This window comes from Sprattus sprattus, assembly GCF_963457725.1.
Source record: "Sprattus sprattus genome assembly, chromosome: 1".
NCBI classification, from domain to species: Eukaryota; Metazoa; Chordata; class Actinopteri; order Clupeiformes; family Clupeidae; genus Sprattus; species Sprattus sprattus.
Window position 1 is genome coordinate 3,136,071 of NC_137920.1, and position 16,662 is coordinate 3,152,732.

The 16,662-nt window shown below is 41.3% G+C and overlaps 1 protein-coding gene across 1 annotated transcript in view; it reads right to left on the reverse strand.

Moving 5' to 3' along the window:
* Positions 1 to 14,643: 14,643 nt before the first annotated feature.
* The window catches only part of LOC308370251 (uncharacterized protein), a gene marked incomplete at both ends in the record, with an annotated part of 6,265 nt that continues 4,246 nt past the window's right edge, over positions 14,644 to 16,662 (reverse strand). Inside the window, 3 exons of the mRNA XM_080844904.1 lie at positions 14,644 to 14,811; positions 15,424 to 15,524; positions 15,801 to 15,936. Coding sequence (XP_080701030.1) covers positions 14,644 to 14,811; positions 15,424 to 15,524; positions 15,801 to 15,936 — 405 coding nt within the window. The remainder of the gene's footprint in view (positions 14,812 to 15,423; positions 15,525 to 15,800; positions 15,937 to 16,662) is intronic.

The window sequence follows — 16,662 nt, forward strand, 5'->3', positions numbered from 1 at the left end:
ACACATTTGTTAGCTATCTAATACAATTGGGATATCTAGCTTTACATCCATTTTTTCTCGCAACATAGGCTAATCCACCAACCACTGAACCTATCACGAGTTTAATAAATGTTGTGGGTTTGTATTAAAACAAAAAAACACAATATGTACAACTGATGTTACCTGACGTCATTGAACCCAAGTAGCTAGAGATATTTTGCCTTACTAAAGTTAGCTTATACTGTGAGAGTTGTCTGAAGTTATCGTTAGCTTAGGATGTTAAGGTCTAACAATACAGCTTAAAGGGGGGGGGGGTAAAATAAATAAGGTAGACAAAATAATACATTGACACTTTTAAAGATGAAAATTACATAATTTTACACAATGTCTTAATTTTGTCTGTCACACAATAACATTTTCTTGTTTTCTAACTGGTTATTTTTGTCTTTGTTGTCAGGTCGGTGAATATGATGGGTCATTTTTCACTGTCATCTTTGGTGTGCATCTTTTTAGTTGTGCTGGCCCACTGTGGTAGAGAGTGCCGCGCAGGTAAGGAACCCAGTCAGGTGTGCTCTGTGGCCCTTGTGTACAGCTACCCATTTGATTCATGTCTGGCATCTGAAACGCATCGAAGCGTTCAATACAGTCTTTGATTCGAATCCAGCAACCTACCGCTGTCAAATTCAACCAAGACTCCTGATGGTCCTCGGTCATTTCCGTGTGAATCAACATGTTTCTTGAGAAGCATGGAAGAAAGGGATGTCATTTGATTAGCCGTTGAGCTAAAATATTAACAAACTTCCACCAGAATTGCAGTACGCATTGTGTGTGTGTTCTGTTTTGCATGTGGGTGTCTGTGTGTGTGTGTGTGTGTGTGTGTGGGGGGGGGGGGGTCACAGTTAAGTACATGTGTATGTGTGTGTGTGTGTGTGTGTGTCTGTTTTGTGTGTGTGTCTCTCTCTGTGTGTGTGTGTGTGTGTGTCTGTTCTGTTTTGTGTGTGTGTGTGTGTGTTTGTGTGTGTGTGTGTGTGTGTGTGTCTGTTCTGTTTTGTGTGTGTGTGTGTGTGTGTGTCGGGGGGGGGGGGGGGGGGGGGGGTTCACAGTGTGCATGTTACATATAGTAGAATACCTAAGTCTCAGCACTGTAAGCATTTCATTGTACAGTTGTTCTTGACACATTGTGACACATATGACCAATAAACTTGAAAGTCAAAGAGAGATAGACCAAAGTGACTTAGATCTCCCCTCGGTCTGTGAATATGACCAATAAACTTGAGTGTCAACGACAGATAGACCACAGTGACTCAGATCACCTCTCGGTATGGGCATCTTAGGGGTGGGCGATATGAGCTAAAATTCATATCACGATATTTTCCACTGTTCAGACGATATCGATATGGTATCACGATATGTGAGGGTAAAAAAATCTGAATCACATTTTAATAGCCATTATTAGCATAATTCGATTCGATTTAGGTTGGTTTACATATTCCAATTAACTGCAACTTGCCCTTCATGTGCCCAAATTATGTATTATTATCTTGTAAAACATTTGTCTTTTGTTCCTGTTTATGCTATTTTGTTGTTATGTTATGTGTTATGTCCAATGCACCGACCACACCAAGTTAATTTCCTGTATGTGTGAATATACTTGGCCATTAAAATAATTCAGATTCTGATGTAGGCGCTTAGTAACGGCCTCTTACCTCGGACCGTAAGCTTAACGAATTATGATCAAATAAACGAATAATGATCAAATAAAATAATATTTCTCTACTGATATGTGCCACTTCTTTTCCAGAGGAGTTTCACACTGCGAGCAGAGACCAGGAGCTGAGTGTTGATGCTGGTGAGGACGTGGTCCTGCCGTGCTACGCCGTGCACCGCGTCGGCCCAGAGGCCCTCAGCGTGGAGTGGGTCATCCACGGCCTCGAGGAAGGTGTGTGTGTGTGTGTGTGTGTGTGTGTGTGTGTGTGTGTGTGTGTGTGTGTGTGTGTGTCTGTGTGTGTGTGTGTGTGTGTGTGTGTGTGTCTGTCTGTCTGTCTGTCTGTCTGTCTGTCTGTCTGTGTATGTGTGTGTGTGTGTGTGTGTGTGTGTGCACTAGTCATCCACGGCCTCGAGGAAGGGGTGTGTGTGTGTGTGTGTGTGTGTGTGTGTGCACTAGTAATCCACAGCCTTGAGGAAGGTGATAGTATTTCGTTTTATACCATATATTGGAAACTCAATCTTGGATTTGTCAGTCATGACCCAGGTTTAATCTTTTATAATGATGGCCATCATTGTGAGACAGAGCTTGAAGTCCCACTCCCCCAGAGCTTCACCTCAAGATAATCTGCCTATCCCTTGTGAGATAGTGAGTTTTATGCACTGATGTTAAGGAGTGTTGCCATCTATTCAAATAGGCCATTGGGACAAGGCCCCTCGACCTGGAGGGGCAAGGTGAGAGCAATATCACACCTCTCTCCCAGGTCAAGACCAAGTATATTCACCCAGGAAATGCTTACATGCTGGTTAGATACAAATAAGAGTCACATTTATACTAGGTATAAATGAGATTGAATTATTGACTATGGCATATCCTTATTAACTATGATTCTCAAATGACCGGTCCCTTCAATGTGTGTGTGTGTCTGTGTGTGTGTATGTGTGTGTGTGTGTGTGTGTCTGTGTGTGTGTGTGTGTCTGTTTGTGTGTGTGTGTTTGTATGTTGTGTGTGTGTGTGTGTGTGTGTGTGTGTGTGTGTGTGTGTATGTGTGTGTGTGTCTCTGTGTGTGTGTGTGTGTGTGTCTGTGTGTGTGTCTGTCTGTGTGTGTGTGTCTGTGTGTGTGTGTTTGTGTGTGTGTGTGTGTGTCCTTATTAACTATGAATCTCAAATGACCGGTCCCTTCAATTTGGGTGTGTGTCTGTGTGTGTGTCTGTGTGTCTGTGTGTGTCTGTGTGTCTGTGTGTGTGTGTGTGTGTGTGTGTGTCTGTGTGTGTGTGGGTGTGTGGGTGTGTGGGTGTGTGTGTGTCCTATTAACTATGAATCTCAAATGACTGGTTCCTTCAAAGGCTCCGACAACGTCCACACCTTTAGAAACGGCCTGGACCGGAACAAGCGGCAGTTGGCATCCTACCAGAACCGGACGGCGCTGTTCCACGACGAGATAAAGAACGGCAACATGTCGTTAAAACTCAGCGCGGTCAACGCTTCAGACAGCGGGAACTACATATGCGTAACGAAATCGAGGATGGGCCTGCATTATGCCATCGTTAAGCTTACGGTCCGAGGTAAGAGGCCGTTACTAAGCGCCTACATCAGAATCAGAATCTGAATTATTTTAATGGCCAAGTATATTCACACATACAGGAAATTAACTTGGTGTGGTCGGTGCATTGGACATAACACATAACATAACAACAAAATAGCATAAACAAGAACAAAAGACAAATGTTTTACAAGATAATAATACATAATTTGGGCACATGAAGGGCAAGTTGCAGTTAATTGGAATATGTAAACCAACCTACATACTACATACGCGTAGTTACGCACTTACTATAAAAACACCATTGTTACACTCACAGTGTGCGGTAAGAGGTAGTCCTCACTACAAGCACTGAAGAATATTGAAACATTGTCGTTATAGCAGTTATTTAAAGACATCAGGCAGACAGATACAGTGGACAGAGTTCAAAGGCGGGCTTGATTTTAAGGAATCAAACATTTGGCTACTTGATGTATCAAGTAGAATAGGTAATGTTTAATTTACATTAGTCTAGTTAGATTTAGGAGACTAGCACTGCTTAAAAGATAAAAAAAAAAGAAGAAAAATGGTGATTTGCGTGATAAAACACATAGCTTGCAAATGCTTTTTGTCACATGTGGCAGAGTTTAACACTTGCTGATCAATTGAGAACCATCTATCAAAATGCCAGCTTTGTGATAATCAATTGACGTTACATAAATACTGATGGCAGCATAGTTTGTTCAGGAACCTATCAATACTTTGGTACTGACCAATCAGGAACAGGTATCAATTTAGTACCGGTTCTCGATATTCATCCCTGGATTGATTCAGATCACACACACACAAACACACACAGACAAACACACAAACAGACACACACACACACAAACATACACAGACACACACAAACTCACACAGACACACACAAACACGCACACACACACACACACACAAACACACACACAGACACACAATCACGCAGACACACACACTGTACACACACACACACACACACACACAAACACGCACACAAAAACAGACAGACACAAACAAACAGACACACACACACAGACATACACAAACAGACAAACACAAACAAACACACACAGACACACTCAAACAGACACACACACACACAGACACACACAAACAGACACACACACACTCACACACACACACACACACACCAACAGACACACACACACATAATTTCCCTGTTCTTCCCATCCTCCTCAGCCAGGGTCCAAGGGTCCAAGCCGAAGATCTCCTCTGACTTCTGCGAAGAGGGCTGGTGCCGATTGGTGTGCGAGTCGAGTGGGTGGAGCCACACGCCTTCTGTTGATTGGCTGGATGATCAGAGGCGGAACTTGAACAAAGAGGTCCCGAAAGTGACGCTGGAGTCGAATGGTTACAATGTGAAACGGCGCATCCTGGTGGAGGAGGGCGGCAACAGCACCTTCATCTGCAGAGTGTCGGAGAAAGACCACGTGGTGGAGACTGCCTTTCATGTGTAAAGACGAAGAGAAACAGGTACACTAATACCAACACACACCCTCTCACTCTCTCTCGCACACACACACACACAACCTCTCTCTCTCTCTCTCTCACACACACACACACACACACACACACACACACACACACCACACACACACACACACACACACACACACACACACACAGCACCTTCATCTGCAGAGTGTCAGAGAATTACCACGTGGTGGAGACTGCCTTGCATATCTAAAGACAAATACAACATTACCACAGTCATTACTGTTTAAACTGATGGAGGCTTTTTCAATGAGTCACTTACTGTTTAAACTTATGGATGCATTGTGTGTGTGTGATCAGTTTAAACTGATGTTTATTAACCTTGGTTTGTGTGTGTGTTTTCAGTTTAAACTGATGTTAATTAACCTCGGTTTGTATGTTTTCAGTTTAAACTGATGTTCAGATTTCCCCACCTCATCCGACCTCGACAGACCTTTCCACCTCATCACACCTCGACAGACCTCCCCACCTCATCAGTCTTTCCCACCTCATCAGGCTTCGTAACCTCATCTGATTTCCCCACCTCATCCGACCTCGACAGACCTTTCCACCTCATCAGACCTCGACAGACTTCCCCACCTCATCAAACCTCGACAGACTTCCCCACCTCATCAGACCTCGACAGACTTCCCCACCTCATCAAACCTCGACAGACTTCCCCACCTCATCAGTCTTTCCCACCTCATCAAATCTCGACAGACTTCCCTACCGTATCTGTCTCCTCAGTTCCTGTATGTCTTGAGTTCACGTAGTTTAGTTAAGTTCCAGTTTAGTTCATTCAGTCTTGGTTATTGCCCTTGTGGAATGCAACCTTAAACACTATTACACTTTGAAATACAGATAAAAAAAAATATTATTTTTTTGTCATTATTAAATAGATATATACAAAAAAATTGTTAAATTGTTATTGATGTAAACCATTCAAAATTATCTTTTACCACACAATGAGCAAGTGCAGAGGTCCATCTGTTGAAAACTTGTGAGTTGCTGTACTCCTGTAGAGAGTAAAATTAATAACAATTACAATTTGTTCGTAAAATGAATAAAGGGAGAGAGCGAGAGAGAGTGTGTGTCTGTGTTTATTGTGGATGCGGGTGTCCCTGTCATACAAATCAGACGCTGCTCTTGATGAGGAGCCTTAGATGAGGTGGCATCCGACCCACATTAGCCCCTCCCTTCCCGAGTCAGAGAATATTTACCTGTGCAGAGGGAGGTGCTTTGTTCATTGTTGTTTGGTTCATGACGGGAGAATGATTATAATTGCTGTGGGACAATAGTTAAGAAGCTAAAGACAGATTAAGGTAAAACCTCATTTGCTACGTAACTTGCTCTTTCTCTCTATCTATCCCTCCCCCTTTTTGTGTGTGTGTGCAAACAGTATATTATGTTAGTGTGTGTGTGTGAGTTTATGTGTGTAAATATTACAGGTCAGTGTGTGTGTAGATATTACTGTGCATTGTGTTAGTGAGTGTGTGTGTGTAAGTATTAGAGTACGTTGTGTTAGTGAGTGTGTGTGTGTAAGTATTACAGTACATTGTGTTAGTGAGTGTGTGTGTGCAAGTATTACAGTACATTGTGTTAGTGAGTGTGTGTGTACAAGTATTACAGTACATTGTGCTAGTGAGTGTGTGTGTGTATGTATTACAGTACATTGTGTTAGTGAGTGTGTGTGTGTGTGTGTAAGTATCACAGTACATTTTGCATAGATATCTGTAGCTAACATCATGAATGTAGAGTTTCCTGGTTGTCATGTTAATAGATAACAAACCTGTTTTGATATCAGAAAGAGGCAACTTGACCTCTGTCTAATGACACACCCTCCAGGTTCTATCTGTTTGGGTGTGTGCAGGTGTATTTGTGTGTGTGTGCAGGTGTGTGTGTGCGCGCAGGAATGTGTGTGTGTGCACAGGTGTGTGTGTGTGCGCAGACGTGTGCAGGCATGTGTGTGTGTGTGTGTGTGCTACACATTTAAATATGGAGAAAAAGTTTGTACAGCCCACTTCTTTATCTTTTCTTTAGAGGGAAAATGGGATTCTTTTTTTCAAAAGAAGCATCAACCGAATATACCCCTAATTGTGAGTATCTATCCAAACAAACACATACTCACAAAATTGCTGTAGATACATCAGCTTGGTTTTCTTTGTGTCTTAGTGATGGATGCTGAGTGGTGTAAAATCAACTGGGGGTGAGTGCAGTATATCGCCGTCACTGTCAATTAATTCTTGACAATTACCCTATTTGCAAATTTGGGGATAAATGGAACATTCAATTTTTTGGGGAGACGTTGATACCCATTCAGATAGTTGGATTAAATTGACGAATCCCCCGATGAATTTTTTTTGGCTTTGACAGTGAAAACAGGGAGAAATTTAGAAATTATCAACCCAGGAACGGAGCTGTGGACCATCTACGGATCCTTTTGATTGGTCCTGTTGGAGCGGGGAAGTCCAGCTTCATCCAATCCATTAAGAGCATGCTCCAGGGCAAGATGTCCAACGAAGCTCTTACAGTGGCCAATAATGGCACCACCTTCACTAAGAAAGTGAGACAGTTTTAGAGCATTCAAGATTCAATACAATTTGTATTTAAATTAAAATATTTCTATAGTGCCAAAACAATGAAATGGGTGAGTTATTGTTAAAGATGGCTATTGTAGTGCTGTAGTAATGGCCGAGTTATCATTAAGGATGTCTATTGATCAGTGTTATAGCTGGAGTTAGCAAAATACCTGATTGCCCTGCACGGTGCTTATATTGCATCCACATTTTTTTTTTTATGTTATAAGTACACAACCAATACATTTAAAGATCATCTTGGAACGCGTCTGCCATTTGTCATCGGTGATGTCGCCGGCCTAGAGCGTGGAAATGATTCTGGAGTGCAACCTAAGGACCTTATCAGTGTTTTAAAAGGTCACATCAAGGAGGACTATACGGTACATTCCTAGAGATAAAGATACACACTGACCAATACAGAAAGACTAGGACATGTGCAAATAGGCATTTTAATCTCACATTCTCTCTCTCTCTCTCTCTGTAGTTTAATCCTCTAAGGCCATGCTCTTACAAAGACACAGGATACAACCACAAACCGACTCTGAATGACAAAGTTCACTGCTTGGTATTCGTCATCCCAGTAGGCAACTTCACAAGTGGCATAAGCAATGATACTGACAATAAGCCCCAAGTCTTACTGGGCGAGGAGTATATCCAGAAGATGAAGATCATCCGACAAAATGCTTGTGATTTACGTGAGTTTAACTTATTATTAATAGTAATAATAATAATGATAATAATAATACCAATAGTTTAATTGAATTATGTGACTTGACAGAGTTGTAGATAATTCATTATACTGTTTTATTTAATCAAATAATTCAGTTTTAGTTGGTGTTGTCATATCCAAAGACAAAATTATGAATAATAATATGTTAATTAATTAACTAATAAATTATTATTATTTAAAGTAAGTGAAGCATCTCCAAAAGGTGGGGTGTAGTGCACACATACTGTATACATAAGGGCTAACGTGTGTTTGTGTGTGTGTGTGTGTGTGTGTGTGTGTGTGTGTGTGTGCGTGTGTATGTATATATGTGCATGTGTGTGCATACATGCGTGTGTGTGTGTGTGTGTGTGCGTAATGTATGTATACATGTGTGTGTGTGTGTGTGTGTGTGTGTATGTTCTTGCGTTTACTCTGAAATTGCCATGCCAGAAAGGTTCTATGTGGGTTATTATGGTTTTATTACAGATATTCCGCTTGTGGTCATCTTGACCAAAGTGGATGAGGCTTGTCCACATGTGATGAAAAACATCAAACTCATCTTCAAGAGCAAAACTAAACAGGTGAAGTATAGCAGGGTCTATGTGTTTGACGTATTGCATATTACCTCTTAAAGTTTTAAACGTTTGCTTGCTGATGCTCCTCAAAATGTCCACAAATAATTGTTTTAATATTGTAGTTATTTTTACTATTATTACATTATATAAACTACTATTTATTTGCTAGACCTGCATATGAAAACACATACATTTTATTAAATATTATATTATATTTAATATATTCATATATGGTAAGTTATAAAGCCTGTTCTAGACAGGAGAGTTATAAAGCAAATAATTCAATTCATGAGAAAACATGGAGAGCCAGGGGCCAGTTGCACAAAAGTCTGTTTTGTTTTGTTATGGTTTGTTTATTTATTGTTGATCTGTACCCTCATTCAGGTCATTGCTGCAAAAGAGCCCTGTGCTCAGTCAATTCTCCCTGAATAAATAATGATGATGATGATGATGATGATTATTCGTTATGGACCAACTAGCAAACAAAGTCTCTTTTAATTCAGTGAATCCCTTAACACCCTGAAAGTTTTTCCTGAACTAAGGAGAAATTCAGCCTCAAGTATCATATTTAAGGGGAAAACTTAAGGAGTTGTCTGCAACCGGCCCCTGATAACTCAAAGAATACTGAAAGCCATTTTTGTGTGTCCGTGTCTATGTGTGCTTGTGTGTTTGTTTGTTTGTGTGTGTGTGCTATAGGTACGTAACTGCAGTAATACCTTGGGAGTTCCCGTGAGCTGCATCTTTCCAGTGAAGAACTACGAAATGGAGAAGAAGCTCAACCCTGATGTGGATGCACTGCTGATGTTTACACTAACACACATCCTGGACTTTGCCAACGATTTTGCAGACAAGATGAAGGGGAATTGGGGTTGGGGGCCCTTTACTCTATGAATACCAAGTGGGGAAATATGACAGACATTAAAGCCTGTAGATTTGGAAGAGTCCAATCATAAAACACAAATACAAATGAAAGTCACATTTATCCTAAGCAACTCAGCACAGCCTGTGGTGGAAAATATGTGAATGAAAGCTCAATAATCTTTGTGGATAGAATATTAACAATCAATATAACAACCACTCATAATAATAATAGGCTATTAAATCTACCATACTAATACAAAATGATTTACACTATAAATATGAATAACATTATGTGCTCTATATTTAAATATGTATCAAGTCTGGGCACAGTGATGTGTGGGGAGTAACTATACACAGGATAGCTATAGGATTATGGGATGGCAATGGGGTGATTAGGGTGACAAGATCTCTTTAGATGTATAAAAACGAATGCAAAACTCTGTAACGCCAGTAAAGTCACAAGTTGCTCAGGTTCATGCTGTTGGTATTGCAGTGGCAAAATAAACCTTTTTTGCTCCACACTCTGTCTGACTCCCGAGGTTTTTGAAGAACAAAGAACCAAGAACAAAGAGTTTTATTCAGATCAGAAAAGATGAGTGTTGATAAGTGTCACAAAACAATACACACACTGATTTGGAAAACACCAAACACACTTGTATAAATTAGTCACAGAAGAATATCAATTCCTTGCAATTCCAAAGCACTGACTATCAAATTACCTAATGAGCCAATTGGTTGGTTGGTCAAGTGTGCAAAACACATGATTGCATAATTGTAGACATATTAATCAGGTTTAAGCACTATAGAAATGCAGCAGGTACATTTACCTGTCTTCAACCTAAATGGAAGGAGTCAGAAAGGGAAGAGTGAGGCTAAGAGTGAAATTCCAGAGAGGATAAGAAGGAGGCAGAGGCCATTCCAGAGGTCAAGGTAGAGGATGAGGAAGAGCTGAAGCAGGAGGAAAACATGCTCAAAGAAGAGGAGGACCAAATGTATCAAATTAACTTGAAAGGAGAAAGAGGGCCCACATAAACATGGTTTTGGCCAATAATTCTATCAGGCTCAAAGAAATTCAAGCCAATATTATCGACGACCATGCCATTTTCAAAAACGCTCATTACGTCTCTGTGTCAACAATGGCATGCATCCTGAAAAGACATCAAGTTCAAATGAAACAACTTTAACTGTCCTTTATTCAGATCTTTTTTTTTGTTGCTTTTTTTAACTATAATTAAAACCTGTTTTGGACACAGAATGTTATGTGTGTCTGATATTTGCTGATCTTACAGTGTTATTCACACTACTATAGTAGCATGAAAAGTGGGCCATGTTTTGTTGCGAATCTTCATGTTGACGTTTTGACTTATTTGGGTTTATGGAAATAAATACATTATATTTTCATCAGTCTGCAGAATTGGTCTTGTGTAGTGTTTTGGTTAATTTATTGTATGTTTGCAGTTTCTCTTTGTACTTCACTTACATTACTCTTATCACTGATAAGTAGAATTGTAGACAGAAGTTACATTCATCACACTAGTGTGTTATCTATGTGTGTGCGTGTGAAAGACAGGAAGTGTTAGATTCATCACACTAGTGTGTTATCTATGTGTGTGCGTGTGAAAGACAGGAGTGTGTTAGATTCATCACACTAGTGTGTTATCTATGTGTGTGTGTGTGTGTGTGTGAAAGACAGGAGTGTGTTAGATTCATCACACTAGTGTGTTATCTATGTGTGTGCGTGTGAAAGACAGGAGTGTGTTAGATTCATCACACTAGTGTGTTATCTATGTGTGTGCGTGTGAAAGACAGGAGTGTGTTAGATTCATCACACTAGTGTGTTATCTATGTGTGTGCGTGTGAAAGACAGGAGTGTGTTAGATTCATCACACTAGTGTGTTATCTATGTGTGTGCGTGTGAAAGACAGGAGTGTGTTAGATTCATCACACTAGTGTGTTATCTATGTGTGTGCGTGTGAAAGACAGGAGTGTGTTAGATTCATCACACTAGTGTGTTATCTATGTGTGTGCGTGTGAAAGACAGGAGTGTGTTAGATTCATCACAATAGTGTGTTGTCTATGTGTGTGTGGGTGTGTGTGTGTGAAAGGCAGGAAGTGTTAGATTCATCACAATAGTGTGTAGTTAGTGATTGGAAGCCATATGAATAACCATATGAATAATTGCCACGTAAAAGGTTTGAAAGGGGATTATTGTGTTTTGAATGCAATGTTTCATTTTGAAGGAGATTTGTGGTATTTCCCCTTGTCGTCAATTGTGTGAAGAGTTGTGAAAATATAGATCCTAGCACGCATGCACTCACGCACACACCAACATATGGGGCCTAACTTCAGAAGACACACACACACACTAACATGTGCAAGCAGCTGTAAAAACCTGTATTTATCACTGGTGTGTGTGTGTGTGTGTGTATTTATCACTGGTGTGTGTGTGTGTGTATTTATCACTGGTGTGTGTGTGTGTGTGTGTATTTATCACTGGTGTGTGTGTGTGTGTGTGTGTGGTTATCACTGGTGTGTGTGTGTGTGTGTGTATTTATCACTGGTGTGTGTGTGTGTGTGTATTTATCACTGCTGTGTGTGTGTGTGTGTGGTTATCACTGGTGTGTGTGTGTGTGTGTGTATTTATCACTGGTGTGTGTGTGTGTATTTATCACTGCTGTGTGTGTGTGTGTGTGTGGTTATCACTGGTGTGTGTGTGTGTGTGTGTATTTATCACTGCTGTGTGTGTGTGTGTGTGTGTGTGTGTGTGTGTGTGTGTGTGTGTGTGTGTGGTTATCACTGGTGTGTGTGTGCATTTACCAATGCGAGGGAATGAATGTAAAAGCCAATGTGACTGCTTACGCATTTTTATTTGAAGAAAATTAACAGAATGAATAACTGCTGTAGTAGGTATGAATGAATGAATTACTGGTGTCTATGTATCCATCTAACCTCTATTGTAGTCTAAGAAAACACTTCAGTATCTATGTATCCATGTAAGCTCGGTAATCTAACAAAGCACGGGAGTAGCTCAGATTGAGTGCACTTGTGTTCAATATCTGTGTGAAGTGTTACAATGCACCATGAGACAGGCTTGGAACCCTCTCGTGTCAGTAGCAAGATAACAGGCACACAGTGATCCAGCTACCTCATGTCTCATTCATACAAATAAAAAAAACACACAAATAAGCTACAACACCACATTTTATAGTGTCCTGTTCAAAACCAGCATGGATAATATAGATAAATGCAAACCTCTGCGAATATACAAACAGATAGATCACATACAAGGCATGTATAAACATAGCTTAATAGTCTACTAGCATTAGCATTTGGATAAGACAAAAGGTATGTGTAAACATAGCTAAGTAGTCTGATAGCGTTAGCATTTGGATGATACATAAGGTGCATGTAAACATAGCTTATACATAAGTAGCTAGCCCCATAGTTCAGGAAAATACCAGATTCCCCAGAAACAAACAAGATATGTACCTGTCCAACAGAAATACAACAACCATTACATAACTTATCTAGGGTGACCAGACGTCCTCTTTTTCCCATCCTCTTTTCAAGATCTAAAAAATGCGTCCAGATTCAAAAATCAAATATATTTTTAGTGCTGTCAAACGATTAAAATATTTAATCGCGATTAATCGCATTTTTGTCATAGTTAACTCAAAATTAATCGCGATTAAATTAATCAAAATTAATCGCGATCGCAAATTTGTATCTATTCTAAATGCCCCTTTAATTATTTTTTTCCATAATTTTAATTTTATTTTAATGCTCTTATCAACATGGAAAAGTGGATTGGCTTGCTTTAAGCAATGTTTTATTTTATTGAAAAACAACATTGCCAAACAGGGCGGTACAAAATACAATTATAAAGTGCACATTTAAGATAAACAAGGACTCAGCCTATAGTGCAGTTAAACCATGGCTTGATATTTTTTGCGGCCAGCCATTTTCAGACAACAGTGAAGCTTGCTTCTTTTGCACAACACAACTTTTAAAGGTGACCTTTCTATTCAGAAGCTTTTTATCATCCATTTCGCCGTATCGCACTCATCATTCACTCAAACATGACGTTAGCCTAATACATAGTTTGGGAGGGCCAAAAGAACGTTAATCTTTACAATGCGTTAATCGCGCGATAAAAAAAAATAACGGTGTTAAAATGGGTTCGCGTTAACGCCGTTAATAACGCGTTAAACGGACAGTACTAATATTTTTATATTTGTGTTTCTCTGGGTCTTTCACAAAGTAGATTTTACACCCTTACAAGTTTTGGAGGGGGGTCATCCGCATGTGAAAAACATGTTAAAATGTTGTCCCGGGGAGGGGGCGGGGTCATCTGTATGCTATACACTACCCCGCCCCGCCCCCTGAGAAAGTGTCCTCTTTTTCACAAACTCAAATCTTGTCACCCTAACTCATCGGTACCTTTAACTATCTCAGCCGCACCATGGTGGCCTGCGTTCAATGGAAGAGCTAGGTTATAGCTTGTTATAAAACAATTGGGTTCTAGCGCGTACTTTAGCTGTTTCTGATTGGACGAGAGACGTTCCATGCTATAGGTTATTCGTCAACATACCTACAGTTACGGGACTTTTCACAGCTAAACATAAATCACTCCGCGATGAAACATTCGCATTGATGATAACCGTTAATTCAAAGTTTTTAAAATTCCAAACCAAGACGTTGACAATGGAACTATTTTTTGTTGCGGAGAAAAAATGGCAAAATAAACCATTTTTAATCAATAAATTTGTGTTGAAATGTTAATTTGTTGACAGTAGAAATGTTTTATAAAAGCAATATAGCACGGCCTTCGGCCTCGATGGCTACGGCCGAACACCACCCTTGGGATTATCCCTTACCTACCCCACTCCCACTCGTGCTATATTGCTTAATTATGCTACAAACCTACCACTGCCACACACGCGCGCACACACACACACACACACACACACACACACACACACACACACACACACACACACACACACACACACACACACACACACACACACACACACACACACACACACTTCTTCTATGCTGGTGACGTAGTCGTTGGCCATGTTGATGATGTGTGCGAGGGTTAGGGTTACCTAGCTTCCTCACACACACACACACACACACACACACACACACACACACACACACACACACACACTTGACTCTCATTCTTCCATGCTGGTGACGTAGTCGTTGGCCATGTTGATGATGTGGGTGAGGGAGGATAGGATGAGGGCGTCCATCTTATCGTCCAGCTGAGTCTCGTCTTGGTAGTTCTTCACTGGGAAGATGCTGCTCAAGGAGACGCCCAGCTTTTCACTGCACTCCTCCATCTGCACACACACAAACACACACACACATGCACATGCGCACACACACACACATGCGCACACACACACACGCATGCACATACACACACACATGCACACGCATGCATGCACACAAAACAGACACACACACACACACACACACACGCACTCACACACACACACAAACACGCACGCACACACCCCCCACCCACAAGCGCGCCCACACATACACACACACACACACACACACACACACACACACACACACACACACACACACACACACAGGCACACACACACGCACGCACACACACACACACGCACGCACACACCCACCCACAAGCGCGCCCACACATACAAACACACACACACACACAGACACACACACGCACGCACACACACACACACACGCATGTACACAAAACAGACACACAGGCACACACACACATCTGTTAATACTTTTGTTTGGAACCACAGGCACACAAACATGCCCTCCCCTGCCTCACTCACACACACGCACACACAAACAAACACACACACATACATGCAGACAGACAGACACACACACAGACACACACACATACACAAATACTCATACACACACAGGCACTCATACACACACACACACCTACAGACCTTATCTTTGATGGTCTTGCTGGTGTACAACTCTCTCAGGTCCTCTCTCACCAGTGAGCTGGCTTTGTCAACCATCGTCATGACAACAGCTTGGGGTATATCTGCAACATTTCAAGCACAGTTCAGAACCTACAACCTAGAGAGATCAGTCATCAACCTGCCCAACAGCCTACCATCTCTCTCTCTCTCTCTCTCTCTCTCTCTCTCTCTCTATCAGTCTAAAATCACTTACCCTCTCTCTCTCTCTCTCTCTCTCTCTCTCTCTCTCTCTCTCTCTCTCTCTCTCTCTCTGTCTCAGATTACTTACCCTCTGCTCTCTCTCTCTCTCTCTCTCTCTCCCTCTCTCTATCTCTCTCTCTCAGTCTAAATTCACTTACCCTCTGCTCTCTCTCTCACTGTCTTCATCTTAGTGATGACGCTGTCGTCCATGTTGGAGATGGCGTCAGCTGAAACCACCATGACCAGACAGTGAGCCTGATCACTCAGACTAGGCTTGCTGTGATAGTAGGGCCCCTCGTCAGGGGACAGGGGAGACACGGGATTAAACTGAGAGAGAGAGGGAGAGAGAGAGAGAGAGAGGGAGAGAGAGGGAGAGGGAGAGAGAGGGAGAGAGGGAGCGAACATTATCGAAGACATATGATGCTTAGACTGCTCCCCTAATGCTAAGACTGCTAAAATAATGCTAAGATGCTAAGGTCGCTCACTAATGCTAATACTGCTCCCCTAATGCTATGGCTGCTCCCCTAATGCTAAGATGCTAAGACTGCTTCCCTAATGCTAAGACTGCTCCCCTAATGTTAAGACTGCTTCCCTAATGCTAAGACTGCTTCTCTAATGCTAAGACTGCTTCCCTAATGCTAAGACTGCTCCCCTAATGCTAAGACTGCTCCCCTAATGCTAAGACTGCTCCCCTAATGCTAAGATGCTAAGGTTGCTCACTAATGCTAAGAGCTTCTCCCCTATTGCTAAGATTGCTCCCCTAATGCTAAGACTGCTAAAATAATGCTAAGATGCTAAGGTTGCTCACTAATGCTAAGACTGCTGCCCCAATGCTATGGCTGCTCCTCTAATGCTAAGATGCTAACACTGCTTCCCTAATGCTAAGACTGCTTGCCTAATGCTAGGACTGCTTCCCTAATGTTATGGCTGCTTCCCTAATGCAATCAGCCTTAGCATTATAGAATAAGCCTTAGCATCTTAGCATTAGGGGAGCAGTTTTAGCATTAGGGGAGCAGTCTT